The sequence below is a fragment of the Taudactylus pleione genome, unplaced genomic scaffold (assembly GCF_031769625.1).
Source record: "Taudactylus pleione unplaced genomic scaffold, aTauple2 ptg000211l, whole genome shotgun sequence".
NCBI classification, from domain to species: domain Eukaryota; kingdom Metazoa; phylum Chordata; class Amphibia; order Anura; family Myobatrachidae; genus Taudactylus; species Taudactylus pleione.
The window spans coordinates 1,038,545-1,057,597 of NW_028284613.1; the positions used below are offsets into that span (position 1 = coordinate 1,038,545).

General features: G+C 43.2%; 1 protein-coding gene across 1 annotated transcript in view; it reads left to right on the forward strand.

Annotated features, from left to right (window-relative positions):
- THOC2 (THO complex subunit 2) overlaps positions 1 to 19,053 on the forward strand; it is a 178,251-nt gene that overhangs the window by 111,882 nt on the left and 47,316 nt on the right. The window contains exons 31-33 of the mRNA XM_088478197.1: positions 596 to 1,032; positions 15,902 to 15,960; positions 17,493 to 17,528. Coding sequence (XP_088334323.1) covers positions 596 to 1,032; positions 15,902 to 15,960; positions 17,493 to 17,528 — 532 coding nt within the window. The remainder of the gene's footprint in view (positions 1 to 595; positions 1,033 to 15,901; positions 15,961 to 17,492; positions 17,529 to 19,053) is intronic.

A 19,053-nucleotide genomic window follows, 5' to 3' on the forward strand; every position in this document is an offset into this window, starting at 1 on the left:
ATACTATTAAAAGTATTGCTATACCGTAAAACTAGTATTTTCAAATAAGAAGAAAGTTAAAATAATTGTATAGCATTAAACAGGAACTAGGGATTCATTACCTCATTACATTACACTAGAGGTTCCCAAACTCGGTCCGCAAGGCACCCTAACAGTCCAGGTTTTAAGGATATCCATGCTTGACCACATGTGACTTATTTAGTACCTGAGTCAATTTTGATTTAATCACCTGAGCTCAACTATGAATATCTCTAAAACTTGAACTGTTGGGGTCCACCGAGTTTGGGAACCTCTGCATTTTGATTTCAACCTCAGAGCTCCCTTCCAGTGCTGTTCTGCTAGGACACGGAAGCAAAATGAGGCATCTCCTAGGTTCTTTTGAAAATCATTGAAGTGATGTATGTGACCCATCTCTACTCTGTGTCTGATATTTCATTCTTTCCCTGCCTTACACACTCAATCTCATTTTGATGAAACCTATGTTTTTGGTTCTTTCTTTTACACACTGGTTTGTTAAACTAGAGTTTTCGTGCACTTCTTAATCTGACATTGATTTAGGCCAATTCATGTTAACTCCCATGGTCTTTTTGTATAGCAAAGTTATAAAAGATAAAGAAGACAAAGATAAAATTGGAAAAGAAAAGGAGAAGGATAAGAAGGAAAAGACTCCAGCAGCAACACCAGAGACGAAGGCACCAGCAAAGGATGGAAAAGATAGAGTAAAGGAAGAGCGGGCAAGCAAAGATGAAAAGCTGAGAGATGTTAAGGAGAAAACACCAAAATCTGACAAAGAGAAGGAAAAAATCAAAAAAGAAGAAAAATCTCAGAAGGAAGAAAAATCAAAGGCTGTTCTAGTGAATGCTGAATCAAAACTGGCTGCAGAGAAGGAGAAAGAGAAGGAGCCCTCGAGAGAGAGAGATCTGTTGAAGGAATCTAAATTCAAGGAAAGCTCTAAAGGAGGAGATAAAACAGCTGTGACTGGGTCCTTGAAGTCCCCTGTTCCCCGATCTGAGACATCTGAGTCTGAAAGGGGTAAGTTTTCTTTTTGTCCTATTGAGAGAGACTGGATTTGCGGTTCCAGTTGATAGCAAAACATTTCCACAATAAAATGTTTTGCTAAGTCATACTGCTAGCTTCAATGATGTTATTCCTGCTGAGTTTTATTTATATACAATGTTGACTACTTCTACTTTAAAATGGAGCTTTTAACTTTGATATCTGTATCTCAATAAATATTCAAACAGGTTGTGATGAAAGCTCTGTGCACTATTTAGTAAAAACCTTAAAGCAAACACATTAAACTAGGTTAACCAGAGGATGGGGGATTAAACATACACTTATACACTGAGCTTAAGATATTACGTATTCGGTTTGTCTGGATGGATTTGTATTTTTTAGATAAAGGTATCTTTATGATCTAGCATTCAGGAGCCAATAAAAGTCATGATCTTTAGGATTTGAGATTTTTCAGGTTCTGTGGTTTTCTCGACCTGTGAACACATGCGCCAACTTTCATAGACCTAATATCTCTACCTCAAACATTTGTTAGTTGGTCAAAATCATATATGAATACTCCTTGTAGTCAGCTGTTTTATAGGTCAACTACTGTGTATATATAATCTCCCTGAACAAATCAAGGATTGTTGAAAAGATAATGCATAGCTGTACTGCATATTTGAGGGACTGTTTCTAATTAATTAATGATTTGGGGCCTCATAGATTAAGGTCCCATTAAAGTATGTGGCATAACATTTGTATTTATTTAAGCCAAGCAAGTATGGTGCCTTCTCTTCTAACTATATAAGGAAGTTATTTTCTGTACTGAGAATTCTGCGCACAGTGTTTTACTAAATATTATTTATATGAATTTTAAATTGAAATAGCACGTGGGAAAATTGGAAAGTTACCTGATTTTAAACTTGGTAAATAATATATGCTGTTGCTTTTTATTAGTGCCAGTGGATCACATGTTCTTGATTACTTCTGAGGGGGTGAATTCAATTGTTTGGCTCTGCTGCAGCTCCTGTCTAAAGTGACCAGGAGCATTTCATTTGTTTGTGCCAATGGGTGCAAGTGCCGTGGGCGCCCATTATTTCGCCGCCTCCTGAGGTGGCGTGCACATATCCATCCAAAGTCGGACTTTTGGGATTGTAGGACCATGGGATTGTAGGTTGGGGCTGGAGTTGGCACTTAATGAAGACTGGAATTGTGGAATTGGAGGGGGGGAGGAGTTTAGGATTTAAAACTACATTTCATTAAGTGCCTGAGGAGTTGGGCACCGTTTTTATGGGCTGCTACGCAGCCCTTCTGTAGTGTGGATATTTTTCTTTTCTTTTTTAAATATTTTCTCTTCTAGTTGGGAGCCGTGCGCTGTTTTAGAGGGTGCTGGGCGGCAGTGCTGTCCCAGATGGCAGCACCATCTTGCCGGGTTTTGATGAGGGTGGCTCCATTGTGGAAGCGCGTGACTCACAGGCAGCTCAGTCGGAGCTACCAAGTGCTTTCCCCAGGCAGGAGAGTAGCACTTGAGGGAGAGCGAGGGAGTACAGCTTTGGAATAGGAGGGTGGAGCCTGTAGCTGCCAGCCTCCCCTGCACACTACAGCAGCAGTCCTGGCTGCTGCTACGATCTGTTCAGAAAGCTGGCTACTGAGTTCTTTGGACCCTGCTGGCTGGGATCGTCGGCTGCTGCAGTCCTCTTCACAGTTCCTCTCCTCAACAGCATTTGGCATCTCAGGAAAGCTAAGTATATTTCCTATTTGATTGCATTTATTACCTCTGCTGTGTGGCCTGGGTTATTATTTGCAAGGGTCGGGCTTTGGTTCTGCCTCCTAAAGTAGATCATGTGGCATAATTAGATAGAGCTCATGTACTACATGTGACAGTCACAGGTTTTGTTAATCCTATGATGGATTTCTTCCTTCTCTACTGACGCGTCAGTGGGGACTACGACTGACTATGCCAAACCCGTTCAGGCACGGGGGTGGCTCTGATGACAGACGGTGTAATCAATCTTTGTTGCCTCACCACACTGGTCATGGGTTCAGTTCCCGCTACAGCCCTAACTGTGTGGAGTTTGTATGCAAGGATTTTGTTGTATTCTGAGTGATGTTTCTCCCATGCACAGGGTAGACGTTGCGCTCGGGGGCGTGTGTGTGTGTATAGGACCCGGTGATGCGCAAGCATCTGAGATGCTGAATCCACCATGGGGGGACCAGCCTGGGCGCTCTCAGTAGGTTGGTGTACGCCTTAGTGAAGCTGGTGACTCTTCACATGGAGACCAATTTCAGGCTTAGTTATTCCCTCAGGCTTGGTTAAGTTCCCAGCCAAGGTATGTCCCGCTCTGGCACCGTGCTGCGTTTTGATTTCCTGGCGCGCTTTTTCAGGAATCCTCTGCTGTAAGATGCGCAGGTAGAAGGCGGTCTTGAAGGCGTCTTCCTCCTTCCAGGGCCCCATTAGACATTTTGCATGCTCAGGACCTTGCGAGGTTAGCACTGTCCCAAAGGATGAGGACCTCCTGTCCTTTTCGATTCACTGCTGCCACTGTCTAGGAGGTTTACATAGGGATTCCCCAGCAGTAGCTGTAGGTCTGTACAAGCAGGGGTGACGGAAAGTCACTACTTTCCCTTTGGCAAACCTGTCTGGTCTCCTCAGGGAGACTTACGAGACGCCGGATTCAGAGGGCTCCGTTCCTCGCATCCAGCGAATTTGGTGTTCAAGTGAAAGCACCTCCCACGGTAGTTGCTGTGGTAGCTGTTTAGATCGCCACACGCCCTTCCTGTGCAGGGCTCAGCGTTTGGTATGGATTCGTTGGCTAGACATTTTAAGGGTTGTTTCCGGTCTGTTTTGATAGGGTAATTATCCAGACCTGGCGAGCTGTGTGACATGGGTAGCATGTGCTATGGTCACTTTTGCTGATGAATGCATCTAGGGGCTTCACAGTGTTTCTCCCTGAGATTCCCTGCCGGATTGGCAGGTCATTAGCGGCATGCTCTGTGTGGGAGGCCAGGCAAGACTGGGCACAGGTAGCTTCCAGGTCAGCTAAGGCCGGTTTGGCTTGAGGGTCATTTGGCCCTGTGCTTCGAATACACATTCATTAACAGAGTGTTCTTTACAGTATCTTCTCTTTGGTAAGGACGTCCTCTGTGGGCCACAACTGGATAATCTCCACCGGTCTGAAAAGCTTTTTTCTGTCAGTGGCTGTCCTAACTGCGGGGTCCGAGTCTCCAAGTTTTCGCTCCTCCTTCTAGGTGGTAAGTCCTTGGAAGGTCAGTCTGACACAAACCGAGTCTTCACCAGCAGGGGCTCGTTTTCTGGGGGCTGTTGTTCATAACACCTCTCCATTCTGGGGACACTGCTCCAAGGCTGACTGGGGCCTAACAAAGTCTCTCTCTCTCCCTCTCCCTCCCCAGTTCGCTTGCAACTGGTGGGGTGGTTGCTCCAGTTCAGTGACCGTTGAGTGATGTCTTCAGACAGCTGGCTGCTTGACATCTTTCGCTCTTGTTCCGTCTGGGACATAAGAGGTCTACCACCAAGACGTGGATTTTTTGTTTTTTTCACATTGCTGTTGCCTACGAAGGCGGCGAACGCAGTGGCATTGGGCCGTGCTATCATTCCACTCCTCTCACCTGGCATGGTTTTGCTTCAGTTCAGCCGCAGGTACAGAAACTGGGCTTCTATCTCCTTCCTATTTCGAATGCCAAACTGCTTTCTGGTCTCCTCGTGCCTTTGGCACCAGGGGGTGGGTAGTACAGTTTGCATGAATCCCCTCCGATCAGGGATCCATTGTGGAGGCCAACAAATCCTCGCTAGACGTCTGGGACGTGTGTCTTCAGGTTCCGTTTTGGGCAGTTTATTAGACTTCAGTGAGTATTTGACTGTGTCCCCTGTCTATTCCGGGCCCTGCCGTTCGGTAGAGTCCCGGCTCTGTGTGTTTGCAACACAATGGGGTTGGTGTTGCCGCACATAGGGCCTGATTCAGACCCGCTCGCGAGTCTACCGCAGGGTCTCGTCGCAAGCCCGAAGACCATCGCGACCATCATTTTGGCCGCTCGCTATAGATGTGGGTGGTCACCCGCAGCTATGCGAACGGCCAGGAGGCCACTCCAAAAAAGAGCAGGGACGGCCCTGATTCAGAGCGAGCGCTCTGTCAGTGCGTCCGGCTTTGAATCAGGGCCATAGTTCGCACAGAACGTATCACAATTCGGCCCTCTTCAGAGGTTCTGTTTGTGAAGGATGCCTTGGCTTCAGTTACGGACTTTCCTAGGTCGCTTGTTTCACGTACCTTCAGATCAGTGCTGTATCCCGACTTGGCAGTCTCCCTGGTTTCCTTGTCTGCATCTTCAGTTCTGGGGGTGGCTTCTGACACCTCTCTCCAGCTGTGTTTTTCTTAAAGCGGGCAGGGAACGGACTGTGCCAACCTTGGTCAAAGGCTCGGTCGGTGCTTTGTCCGTCGATCTTGTGGAACATTCGGTTGTTGGGCATGTTGGTCTCCACTTGGGGTACCACTCACTGGTCCAGGTTCTCCTCACTGGAGTCCCAGTGGATAATTCTCCAAATTTGAATGATTTGCTCGACATCCCTCTCGTCTTGGTTCCCGTTCTGCCAGACTGCACCCGTTATTAGTCCATTATTGGAGAGTTTTCAGTTTTCTTCTCCAGGTCCCATCCTTGGTCCTTCGGGATTGGCTCATTGTGACCACGGCCGTGAGTCTCCTGGGCTAAGGTTCTGTGAATTTGCTTTTCGACTCCAGGGCCTTGGGTCACCGTCCACGTCGTCTCGGCTGTTCAATGGCCTCGAGCTACATGCCATCATTCTGGCTCTATTCCTCACTGGCCGGCCAGTCGCAATCAGTGGTACAAACTGTACGTCTTTCGGCAGGCACTGTAGTGAGGAGCCAGGTAGACTGCCTCTCACACTAGACCACTGGGACTTGACGGATTCCTGACAGCCGGGGGTCGGTGGCAGGGGGCCATGTCAGAGAGCCGAGTGCATCCATTACGGAAAGGTTATTATTCCTACCTATTCTTGATTCAGAAACCAAATGGGTCCTACCGGTCTATTTTGAACCTAAGAGGGCTCAACACATTTATTCGGGTGCCCAGGTTTCTTATGGAAACACTGCGGTTGATTGTGTTGGCAATGAAGCCAGGGGATTTCATGGTATCCTTGGATAATCCAGGATGCTTATCTGCATATACCAATTACACCATCCCACCAGCAGGTTCTGCGGTTTGCTGTAGGGCAGAAACACTTCCAGTTTCAGGCACTGCCTTTTGGTTTATCAACAGCCCCTGGGGTGTTTACCAAGGTTATGGCAGTAATGATGGCATGTCTCAGGCGCCAGGGCGTCTGAACTCTGCCATACCTGGATGATCTCCTGTTATCAGGGCAGTCTTGACAGGAGTTGCAGTATCATCTCGGACTGACAGTTTCCTGTCTACACAGTCACGGCTGGATTATAAATTGGAAGAAGTAATTGCGTCTTCCAGTGCTGCAGATGATACATTTAGGGGCACGCCTGGACTCCTTGGCGCAGAGAATATATCTGCCGGGGGACAAGATTTCGGCCCTTCAGTTGCGGATACGCAAGTTGCTTTACAACAGGCTGGTGTCTGTGCAGTCAGCAATGCGGGTGCTGGGGTCAATGGTGTCCACCTTCAGCATGGTGGAATATGGCCAATTTCACTCCAGACCATTGTAGCAGTTGATCCTCTTGCTCTGGAACGGGGAGTACCACTCAATAAAATCTCAGATGATCATCTCTCACCAGAGGCTCGGTTGTCCCTGTCGTGGTGGTTGTGGACGATTCCAGATTGGGCACTCCTCACGACCGATGCCAGTCCACAGCACACTTTTCAGGGAAGATGGACGAGGCAGACAGTCTTCTGTCTATAAATGTCCTAGAACTGAGGGCAGTATTCAGAGCGCTGGTGCAGGCTCGGGGAATACTAAAGGGCAGGCCTGTACAGGTACAATCCAACAATGTCACCACGATAGCCCAGGTACGGGTCAAGGACCAGGGATCCAATGGCTGAATTTGTAGCTCTGGCAGTGAGGTGGAATTTTAGACTAGCGTATCTGTTTCCTCCTTTGGCTCTTCTTCCCAGGGTCATCAGGAAGGTAAAACAGGAGCCATACTGATAGCTCCTGCGTGGCCCAGACGCCATTGGTTCACCGATCTACAGTGTCTCTCCATAGACACTCCGTGGCCTCTTCCTCTAAGGCCGGACCTGTTAATACAGGGTCCCTGCTTGTACCCGAATCTTTCTAGTTTGTCTTTGTCTTTAGGATGGAGGCCTCAAGAGCCATGCTGTCAAAGGGTTTTTCTGATTCTGTAATACGGACAATGTTGAGGGCACGAAAACCTTCCTCTGCCCGCATTTATTATAGAATTTGGCACTCATTTCAGTGGTGTGAACTGAGAAGATATGACCCTAAAGTGTTTAGGATCTCTCGAGTGCTTTTTTTTTTTTTTTTTTTTACAGACTGGTTTAGTGCGGGCTCTCCGTCTGGCCTACCTCAGAGTTCAGGTTTCGGCACTTTCAGTTTGGTTTCAGCGGAAGATCGCCCCGCTGCATGATGATAGGACATTTTTTTAGAAAAGCCTTTATCTACTAAACGTACTAGATCTTCCCAATCCACAGTTATCTGATTCTGAGATATCATCTAGGGGAGGTAGAAGACACAGATCTCTCTGTCTCTCTCGCTGACTTAATTCCAGAGAAGAGGAGCCATCCTCTAAATTAAATATACCTGCTCTTGTGAGAGCTGTTAAAACTATTCTACAAATAGAGGATGAACACGCACTTTTTAAGCAACAAAAGGTTGTTTTACCAGAGTTTGTGATCATAAGTGAAGCTTGGAATATGCCCGGTAAAAGGTTTCAAATTCCAAAACTGTTCAGTTCCCTTTACCCTCTTCCAGCTACTGATTGTACTAAATGTCCCCCAGCAGTGGATTCTCATGTAACGCGTCTGGTTAAAAATGCCACCTTACCCATTCATACTGCAACCTGCTTGAAGGAGACTACAGATAGACATATAGAAGCTTGTCACAAATCTATATACTCTTACAGGAGCTATTACTCGTCCTGCTAGGGCTACGGCCGGGTGGCAAAAGCCATTGAGAGTTGGGCAGAAGCCCTAGAAGAGACTTTTTCTCCTGATGCTTCGAGGGAACAGCTGTTATACATATCGCACATTAGAGATGCAGCCTCCTACTTGGGTGAAGCAGATATGGATACGGCTTTCCTGGCCTCCAGGATATCTGCCACTTCGGTAGTGGCCCGATGTATTCTTTGGCTAAGTTCCTGGAAAGCAGATTCTGAATCAAAACGGGCTCTAGAGTCTCTGCCGTATGCAGGAGACATCCTATTTGGTCCAGAATTGGATAAAATTGTGACTACTTTGGTGGCAAACAAGGCTGCGTTCCTTCCCTCTGCATATAATATAAAGCTACGGATGTCATCCTTTCACTCTCAAGGAAAAGAAAATTATAAAGAGAGAGTAAGGGGTTGTATCTAGTGGGCGCACAAAAAGAGTATAGAATGCAATAAAATACAACTTTTATTAGTATTAAGCTAAAATTATCCCAATTCAAGGGAATTGTACAGTGAAATATAAAGGTTAAAAAACTAAGGAATAATATATATATATTTGTGCAAAAAGATAAGAAATAATGTGAATAGACACTTCCACTAATAGATCTTAGGTGATATAAGATACTGTCCTGTAGTTAGGCGATGTGAAGTGATGCAAGTCACTTGAGAATCAGCCAATTAAGGGAGACTAATAAAGCATAGCAAACCCACTGTGTGGCAGCATAGGAAGCTTCCCACATACACTCCCTCACCAATTGCTGCACCAAGAATAATCCTTAACTAATCAGTATTATTCTCAAGTGCAATAGTATCCATTCCCATGACAACATATATGTGGACGTTTGAGTCTTGAATAAATATTACAGTATTCTTACTAACTAAACCAGTTATTGTCTAATGTAACATATACTCATACTATATCCTTTCATATTGTAACTTTGGTATACTGCCAGTAGCAGCAATTAAGAGAACATTGTTACCAATTGCAACTAGAACCTATCCTGAGACTGCTATTCATTTGGTATACTGGGGAATATTGTGCAGTGATAACAACAACATTTTGCATTGCATTGCTGCATCAATGAAACACCAATTCCATCATTATGAATGATATAGGAGGTTATTAAAGAAAATATTGATCCCTTACAGACGAGATATGAGCCACTTGAGAATCAGCTAGCATAGTTTAGCACGGTAATTCTAACGTGCAGTAATATAAGGTTCTCTACATACAGCGGGTAAAATAAGTATTGAACACATCAACATTTTTCTCAGTAAATATATTTGTAATGGGGCTATTGTAATGATATGTTTACCGAATGTCAGCAATAACCCATGCAATCCACACATACAAAGAAATCAAACCATAGATGTCAATAAATTGTTATGTGTAATAATGTGAAATGACACCGGGAAAAAGTATTGAACACGCTTACTGAAATTTATTTAATACTTCATACAAAAGCCTCTGTTGGTAATGACAGCTTCAAGACACCTCCTGTATGGAGAAACTAGCCGCATGTATTGCTCAGGTGTGATTTTTGTATAATGAATGGAAATGAGCGCTAATGCTAAATCAAGTAAAGAAAAGGGATCTAAATTTGTTAAAACGGAGAAAACAGATTTAGAGAAAAAGGGGACAAACAAAAAACAAGTAAGACATAATAAGACATAGACACCACTAAAACCATATATTATGTTTAGGCTCTTTTAAAGACATGTAAGGCAGGTTCGGGTAAATGTGCAGTGGTGTTATTAATCCAAAACAAGTGAACCTAATTGTCTTCGGTTTCCAGTGCTGGCAGTGTGTCCTCACTCTGCCTGTACTGCACGGGAAACCACACTATGTGTAAGTGGGGTAGCGGCAGCTCTGTGCGGCGGCCAGGAATGACATCAGAGGGTCTGTAGGGATCGTGACGGCTTGGTCCGCTGGTAGTTCGCTTTTCTTCCTCCACTTTGTTGTCAATCCAATGCGTTTCGTACCTGCCTAGGTGTGATTTGGCCCATTCTTCCACACAACAGTCTTGAAGGTACCGTGGGCCTGTTCTGTGAACTCTGATCTTTAGTTCTTTCCATAGATTTATAATTGGATTCAAGTCAGGTGATTGGCTGGGGCATTCTAGCAGCTTTATCTTCTTTCTCTGAAACCGATTGAGAGTGTCCTTGGCTGTGTGTTTGGGATCATTGTCTTGCTGAAATGTCCACCCTCGTTTCATCTTCAGCATTCTGGTAGATGGGAGCAGATTTTTATCAAGAATCTTTTACATTTTTCCATTTATTCTTCCTTCAATTATATGAAGTATGCCAGTTCCGTATGCTGAAAAACAGCCCCACACCATGATGTTCCCACCTCCAAGCTTCACTGTTGGTACGGTGTTTTTGGGGTGATGTGCAGTACCATTTCTCCCCCAAAAATGGTGTGCATTATGGCATCCAGAGAGTTAAATTTTGGTCTCATCTGACCAGACTATATTCTCCCAGTATTTCACAGGCTTTTCCAAATGTTGTGCAGCAAACTTTAAACAAGCTTCAACATGCTTTTTCTTTAGCAATGGAGTATTGCTTGTTGCGCGTGCATACAGGCCATGCCGGTTGATGGCATTACTTATTGTTTTCTTTGTAACCATTGTATCTGCTAATTTCAGGTCTTTCTGAAGCTCTCCACAAGTGGTCCTTGGCTCTTGGACAACTCTTCAGATAATTCTTTTTACTCCTCTGTCAGAAATCTTGCAAGGAGAACCGTGTCGTGGCCGGTTTATAGTGAAATTAAGTTCTTTCCACTTCCAGATTATAGCTCCAACAGTGCTCACTGGAACATTCAGAACTTTCCAAATCAAATAATAGCCAGTACTTTAGTTGATTAGTGTCCAAGTATATATTTGTAATATACCATCTACACTTCCACTTTGCCTAACTACAGGACAGTATCTTATCACCTAAGATCTATTAGTGGATCCTGCTTTTTATATAAGTGTCTATTCATATTATTTCTTATCTTTTTGCACATATCATATACTGTATGTATGTTTTATTCCTTAGTTTTTTAACCTCTATATTTCACTGTACAATTCCCATGGATTGGGATAATTTTAGCTTAATACTAATAAAAGTAATATTTTATTGCATTCTATACTCTTTGTGCGCCACCTAGGGTGAACACTTTAGGTCCGGCAGCAGGCAGGGCGCCGGACCAAGAGCAAGGGCACTTCTGCGCACGTGCCCGAAAAGGGGCTGAGGCCAATGGAGAGGGGCGTGTCTTTATGACGCGTCCCCTTTTCGACATTCGTGAGGGCGTGCCCGGCACTTACGGACAGGCCGGGTATCCCCCAAGCGTCGCAGTGACCGCTGCTCTGCCGTTTTCGCCACCCATGGGACACTGCGGCCCGCGGGTGGAGGACAGAACCCGCAGGCTGTTTCAGCGGGGCGCTGCGCTGGAGGGCAGGGTGATTTCTGCCCTTCAGAAATAGGGCAGGACGCGGCGCTACGCTGAAAAAGCCTAGCGGAAACGCTACACTAGATACAACCCCTTACACTCTCTTTATAATTTACAGTTAATTTTGGTTGAATTTGGGCTGCACCCCCATCACTACATATGGGGCCTAAAGTTACAATTATTAAGTGTGCAGATGCATTCTCTCCTTCTTCAAGCCCTCAAGGAAAAACCAAGGGTCAGTCCACGACAGTCTCTCTAGACATTCAGGACGATTACCTACATGTACCTATAGCGCCTTCTCAACAATATCTCCAGTTTACTATACTACAGCAACATTACCAATTTCAGGCTCTGCCGTTTGACCTTTCAATTGCCCTTTACCAAGATCATGGCAGTTATGGCGGCCTCTTTGTCGTCAAGGGATCAGATTGCTCCCATACTTGGACGACCTCTTGCTGTTGGCAAACTCCCCAGAGACTCTTCACCACTATCTGCAGTTAACCATTGCCTTTCTTCAAATGCACGGTTGGCTGATCAACTGGAAAAAATCTTCCCTAATACCCTATCAAAGGATGGTACGTTTGGGAGCCCTCCTGGACTCTGGAGTTCAGAGAGTCTTCCTAATGGCGGACAAGATTTCAGCAATCCAGCTCAAACTATGCAGACTGCTCCACAATCGCCGAGTGTCAATTCACTCTGCAATGCTGGCCTTGGGATCAATGGTGTCTACCTTCGACATGGTGGAGTTCGCCCACTTTCACTCCAGGCCCCTACAACACTTGATCCTCTCCAGGTGGAACGGGCTACCCCATTTGCTCAAATCCCTGATGATGGGCCTCCCCCAGAAGTTAGCCTATCCCTAGCCTGGTGGCTACAGACTTCCCATTTGTACAAAGGTAGACACTTTTGGATCCTGGACTGGGCTCTCCATCACGGACGCAAGCCTTCAAGGGTGGGGCACAGTAACCGGCCAGCACTCCTTCCAGGGCTGATGGTCCCTAGTCGAGGCATTGTTACCAATCAACATCCTGGAACTTCGAGCCATCTACAAAGCTCTCACTCTGGTTCACAATATTCTGAAAAACAGGTCAGTACTAGTACAGGCCGACAACGCCACGGCCGGACCTACCTAAATCACCAAGGTGGCACGCAATGACAGAAGTGTCCCGAATTCTCACATGGGCCGAATGTGGCAAACTCCCAGCCATCTCCACAGTGTTCATCCTGGGGATTCTCATTTAGGAAGCAGATTTCCTCAGCCGTCACGATGTGCATGCAGGAGAATGGTCTCTACATCCAGAAGTCTTTCAGCTTTGAGTGGACAAATGGGGTCTTCCGGAAGTGGATCCTCATAGCCACAAGACACAACAACAAGCTTCCAATTTATGGAGCCAGAACAAAGTACCCTGACGCAGACTTCATAGATGTATAGTTAGTGAAATGGAACTTCCCTTTGGCATATCTCTTCACACCAATATCCCCGCTTCTTCAAGTGCTTCGAAAGTTCTGACAGGAGGGGGGCATAGTCCTGTTCATAGCTCTGGCTTGACCCAGACGTCATTGGTACTCTGATCTTCAAAGGCTCTCCATAGACGCTCTTCAACTTCCTCTACGAGTAGACCTGTTGTCTCAGGGTCCATGTCTACATCCGGACCTAGCCCATCTGTCTTTAACGGCTTGGGTTTTGAGACATCACTCCTAATGGCTAAGGATTTCTCTAGCTCTGTGGTCCAGACCATGCTCAGAGCAGGTAAACCGGCCTCAGCCAGGATTTACCACAAAATTTGGTATACATATTTCCAATGGTGTGCTCCAAGAAACTATGACCAGCATGTCTTTAAGGTTTCTCGAATTCTTGCCTTTATTCAGGCTGAATTGTATCTATGCCTCCACCTAGCATCTCTGAAAGTGCAAGTCTCCGCTTTGCCTATCTGGTGTCAGGGCAGAATTGCTACTATACTGGATGTTCACACCTTCATGTAAGGTGTTCTACGTATACAGCCTCCCTTTGTCCCTCCTATGGCTCCATGGGATTTCAGGAACCTCCATTCGAACCCCTGGAATCAGTGGATGTCAAGTAGCTCACTGCGAAAACTGATTCTACTGGCTATAGCATCTGCCCATAGGGTATCGGATTTAGGGGTGCTTACATGTCGCTCCCCCTTTTTAATATTTCATTAGGACAGGGCTGTTCTTCAGGCACACTCAGGCTTCCTTCCCAAGGTGGTTTCTCGCTTCCACCTATATGAGGAAATCGTGGTTCCGGCCTTTAATTCACCAGACCTCTCGGCAAGTGAGGCCTCTTTGAATGTGGTCCATGCTCTGAAGATCTATGTGAACTGTACTACTTCCATCAGGAAATCGGACTCTCTCTTTGTCCTGTATGGATTCCACAAGAAGAGATGGCCAGATAACAAACAAAAAACACAGATATAACTAAATATCTAAATCAGGCGCAAATAAAATATATTTATAAACCAATTGTTATCTGTAGTGCTACTCCCAAAAAGGTTCTGGAAACACTAAATACACAAAAAATAAAAATACACAAGGAAGCGCTAAATAAAAAGTTACAAATTCATTTAATTACATATTTAGTAGGGTATACATTACACCTTGAAAACAGTAATAAAACTAATTATTATGGGCAAAAATGTTTTTAAATATATAAAAACTTATATAAAACAAGGCAGGATAACCTCAAGAGAAATATACATATAGTCCACTATGACTTTGAAAATCCGGTGTGATGCGGGGATCCACTTTGTAATATAGCATAAACAGATTTCCAAATAAAGCAAAGTAATTACCTCCTCACCGTGAATCTACCTCACCACCTTGCAGATCTCGATCAGTTCTTTGTCCCGGGGTAGCAACGGTGGGAGGGAAATACCTCAATGGATTGGGCGTAGGGTTCTCCTATCAGCTCAGGACTGTTCCTGCCCTTGAATAGCTGCTTTGGGACATCCCCAATGTCTCCTTGTGGAGCCCTATGGTCCCTGAAGAAGTAAAGGAGAGTTATGGTAAAACTTACCTTTGTTAACTCTTTCTTCGAAGTCCACAGGGCACCCACCCTGACGCTCCTAGCTTCTATGGGTTTTTTCTCCATGTCACTTGTTTCCTTCTCTGTGTGAGAGTGTGATTCCTCAGTGTACCAGTCTTCCTTCTATCCTATCCTATCCTGCTCCTGCCTTGGGCTTGTTAACAAAATTGAATTGCCCTCAGGCTGTGGGTGGGGTATAGGGGGAAGGACTGGAGCATCCTGGGATTGAAAAGTTTTGCTGTTGGTGTCCGGTTCTCCAGGTCCCACCTACACCCCAATGTCTCCCTGTGGACCCTATGAACTTCGAAGAAAGAGTTAGTTATGGTAAAACTTACCCTTGTTATCTTTTTTTTTTGGCAAGCTTCCTATTCAATTTTGGTTAGATTGTATTTGGGTATGTTTTGCCTAAGACTAGAAGCATGTTTTTCACTTTGGCTTACTGACCTATCATTGGAACATTGTCTCATTTAGAAAGTGTTTCATGTATTGAATAAGGGCTATAGTTACTAAAGTGCAGCTTTATAGAAGTGGAGTTGTTGCTCATAGCAACTTATCAGATTCTACTTGTTTAAATAGCACCTTCTAGATAATAGCTAGAATCTGATTGGTTGCTATGGGCAACAACTCCTCTTATATAAATCTGCACTTTAGTAAATATACCCCTAAGGCTTTCTAGCACCATTAAAAGCTAACTCTAAGGCTCCGTCCCAGGGAGTGTTTCTGTGTACACATTAGAATTTTTCAGCATGATGATGGCAGCTTCAGCAAATCCTAGAGATCAATGATTGTACATGCAGCATTTAGAGTCGGTCTTAGGGCATAATCTTTGAGCTGCAACTAAAAGTCTTACTGCTTAAAGCAATGTACTTAAAAGATGTGGCATTCATACAAAGAGCTGTTTTCAATTAAAGTTGTAGATCTTTTTTTCTATTTAAAAAGAGGATATTGTAACTATTTTTAATGTTACGCAAGATTTGAATGACACTTTTTTCATTTTTATACATTTAAACACAAAGCTGCACTTCGTCAGCTCTAATAAAAATTTCACAGGATTAGTAAGTACAGCCCGATAGATGTGGATGTAGCTTTTTGTCCCTTTCAACTGCTCTTCACGTAATTATAAAATGACCAGGGTGCCTAATATCGTACTGTTTATTTTATAATCAAGTATAAGAGAAGTTGTGTGTTTTTATTTTGGTATGTTTATAGCACACAAGAGTAAAGAACATTTTTTCCTTTATAATACGTTTGCTTGTTAATTAGTCTTTATCAAAGTGTTATGAACCTGTAATTGATCCGTTTCTCTTTCTCCATTTCTTTTCCATGTAGAACAAAAACGACGTAAAATTGATTCGCATTCTTCTCCGTCACATTCCTCAGCAGTAAAGGTTAGTATAGCTTGAGGAAGGCTGTATCCATGATAGGCTAACCTGTGTGGCGTACAAGAGTCCATCTTCCTTCAAGTTGGGTGCCAATTGTCCACTGGAAATCGCTGGAGGCTTTTTTTTCCTTTTTATTTTTATGTTGATATTTTGTATTTTGAAATTGCGGTAGAAGTTGCCCTGTTTGGACTATTTTTCTATAAAGTATTTTTCTAAAATGGGAAAATATAAAAAAAAAAGAAATCTTCAAGGACCTAGCAGTCATATATTTTTGTAAATAGCGTGAAACATGGAAAGTTGTGAAAGAAAGCATGTGCCAAAGTGCCTGATTATTTACAAGCAGTTTTTCACGATTTTAAGGGAGTGAATTCGCTACAAGCAAACCACCTTTGAGATGAGTCGGAGATTTTTTTTTTTATTCAACAATGATTTAATTTTTTTCTGTTTTGGGAGAAGATTCATCCTGAAGATCTTCTGGATCCCGTAGGAAAATATATATAAAAGATACTTCCTGAGTTCCTCAGGCATCGTGAGCAGCGTTTGCCGAAATGTGCCTTCTAAGAAGGAATCCTGAAAGGTTTCGCTGTAAAGTCTGGTGATCGACCCGACCGTAGTTGTGTAATATGAATGAGCATGCAGCTTCTGTTATATGTATCCTGGAAGGCTTATCTTAATCCCATTACGTGTTGATTCCTGCGTTACAATTAAAGCAGATATGGCATCTATCTAATCATCATCTCACCAACCCAAGAGAGAAACCCCATTGGTCTTCAAGCAGCATATTATCATGGGCATAGTCTACTATGAAGACTTAAGGGTCGCTAAATCCATGCACCCTTTCTTCCCTTATGTTTTTGGTGCTCGCTTTCAATGAGATGCTTTTTTTTCCCCTCCTCTATGCCAAGCCAGTAAAAACTGTAAGTCCTTCACTCCTGTCCAGGAACACATTTTTGGATTACCGAGATGTGCCTTACAACTGTCAGTGGATTCTCAACACTAATTTTTGTTTTTATCTTATATTGGTAAGGTAATACGGCTTGACAGAACACTTTGATTACACATTGGACTCTTGTACACAGATCTACTCTCACCTTTGTACATTTAATTTCAGTTTTGTACACTGTTTTATTTATATTTTTATAACCTCTCTTGCATAATAACTGTTCCCCAGTTAAAATGGGTAACTGACAGAGCAACAGTCTAAACAGTTTGACTAGCTCTTAAATTATTCTTAAAATTACACTTTTTTATTATTTTTGTTTTGAACATACTTATCATTTTTCTTTTTTAATATTTTTTTTGTACTTTTTCATCATTGAAAAATTGGAGCACCTTTTTATTTCTTTGTAATGCATAGTTAATGATTTTTAGCATATGTAGCTGTTTCCGTGTTGCTTTTCTTTGTTCAGTATTAACAACCATCAAAAGATTTATTCCCCCCCTCAAAGGAGTAGCTGTATTGTCTCAAGGTCACGACCATGGCTCTGGTTACTGACAACTATTCCAGCTCACGTGTCATCTCCATTCATTTTCTACAGGACAACGTCAATGAATTTAAGGACTCTTCAACAAAGGTTTGCGTTCCTTTCATCATTTTTGTGTTTCAGCAGATAATTCCATGTTCTAATGTAACATTTGCCCCTTATTTGTGTGATCAGTTGATGTAGAAGTATATGATTCTCATAGTGCAATGCTTGTTTCTTTTTCTTTTAAAGAATATTCACTTTCCCAATAGGTATTTGTCATAAACAATTGGTATTATAGTAGGACTTCTCAAACACATAGAACGTTCCATTAGACCTGAGAGTGTGGTGGTGTTCGTAAAAAACTAAAACATAATTCACAAATCGCAAACTGCTGTAGGTACTAGCAGGTTTTTTTTACTTTCAAAAATAAAATAAAAAATCCTCTCTTCTCTTTAGATTTGTACTTGAGTTCCATTTTTTTTTTTTTAATTCACAATTTATTTTTAACATTTGTTTTGCCACCTCTGCTGAAATGTCTTTATTCCGAAAAGTTTAGCGTCACATGTTAATGTTGCCTTTGTCTGTGGCAGTTGGTTTTACTGCTATACCAACTTACAGTGGTTGATTTTGCTATCAGGCCTAAATTTGATTCTTAAGCAATGCATTATATGATCAAAATTTGGAATACACCAGATTGAATGGAAATTGTTGTTTACATCTGACTGCTTCTTTAACAATTCACCATACAAAATGTCATTCTTAAAATTTCCTTGAATTATGTCAGACACTTTTCGGTTCCCTTCTCAGCTCCATAATTTGCCGTTTTGCACCATTGATAATGTGGTCTACTTCTGTAATATTTTCACTACTAAAGTCTCTTGAGCATGATTGGAAAATAAAATGGCCCAGGGGATCAGTACCTGTAGGGTAACTGATGAGCCGCTGCCTTGTGGTGTAAATATCCAATAATGAAGTGAGCTGCTGTTTGGATTGGAGGATAGGATGGTCAGTCCTCACAAGCAAATGAAAAATACAAGAAAAGTTTTGTGCTCAAAATACAAACATGAACATAAATCAAAATGTAACACAATTTAATTTAAAAAAATGATCATAAGCTCAGAGCAATAAAAACACATATAGATGTATAGATAAAACTATATCAGCACAATAAAGGAAAATAAAAGGATAAGTCACCCAATCCACATGGACAGATATGATGTCCAAAATATAACAATTGTTCTAGGAGCATACATCTGGATTAAATTCCATGTTCATAGAAAAGCTGATGGTGCTTTAGAAGTAAAATGTCCAATGACAAAATGACAAAATGACAAGAGTCTATAGTTACCTGTTCCAGTGTCCAAATGATACTGTGGGGTCCTTTATCAACGCTGGCGAAGCTTTTGCAATGGAAACAATCCCCTATGGCACAGGTCCAGTTCGCTGGTAATGTGACAGCTGTTTGTGGCATCAGTAGCAGGATATAGGTGTGCTCCTGCTGGATGTTGTATAGTGGAGGGTGAATCAGCCAGTCCCTAACGTGTTTCACTGTGTCCAATCACAGCTTTGATCTGACTTTGTTGCCCTTCACAAGGGTTAAAAGTCATACTGACTAGCTTGCGTCAGTCCTCAT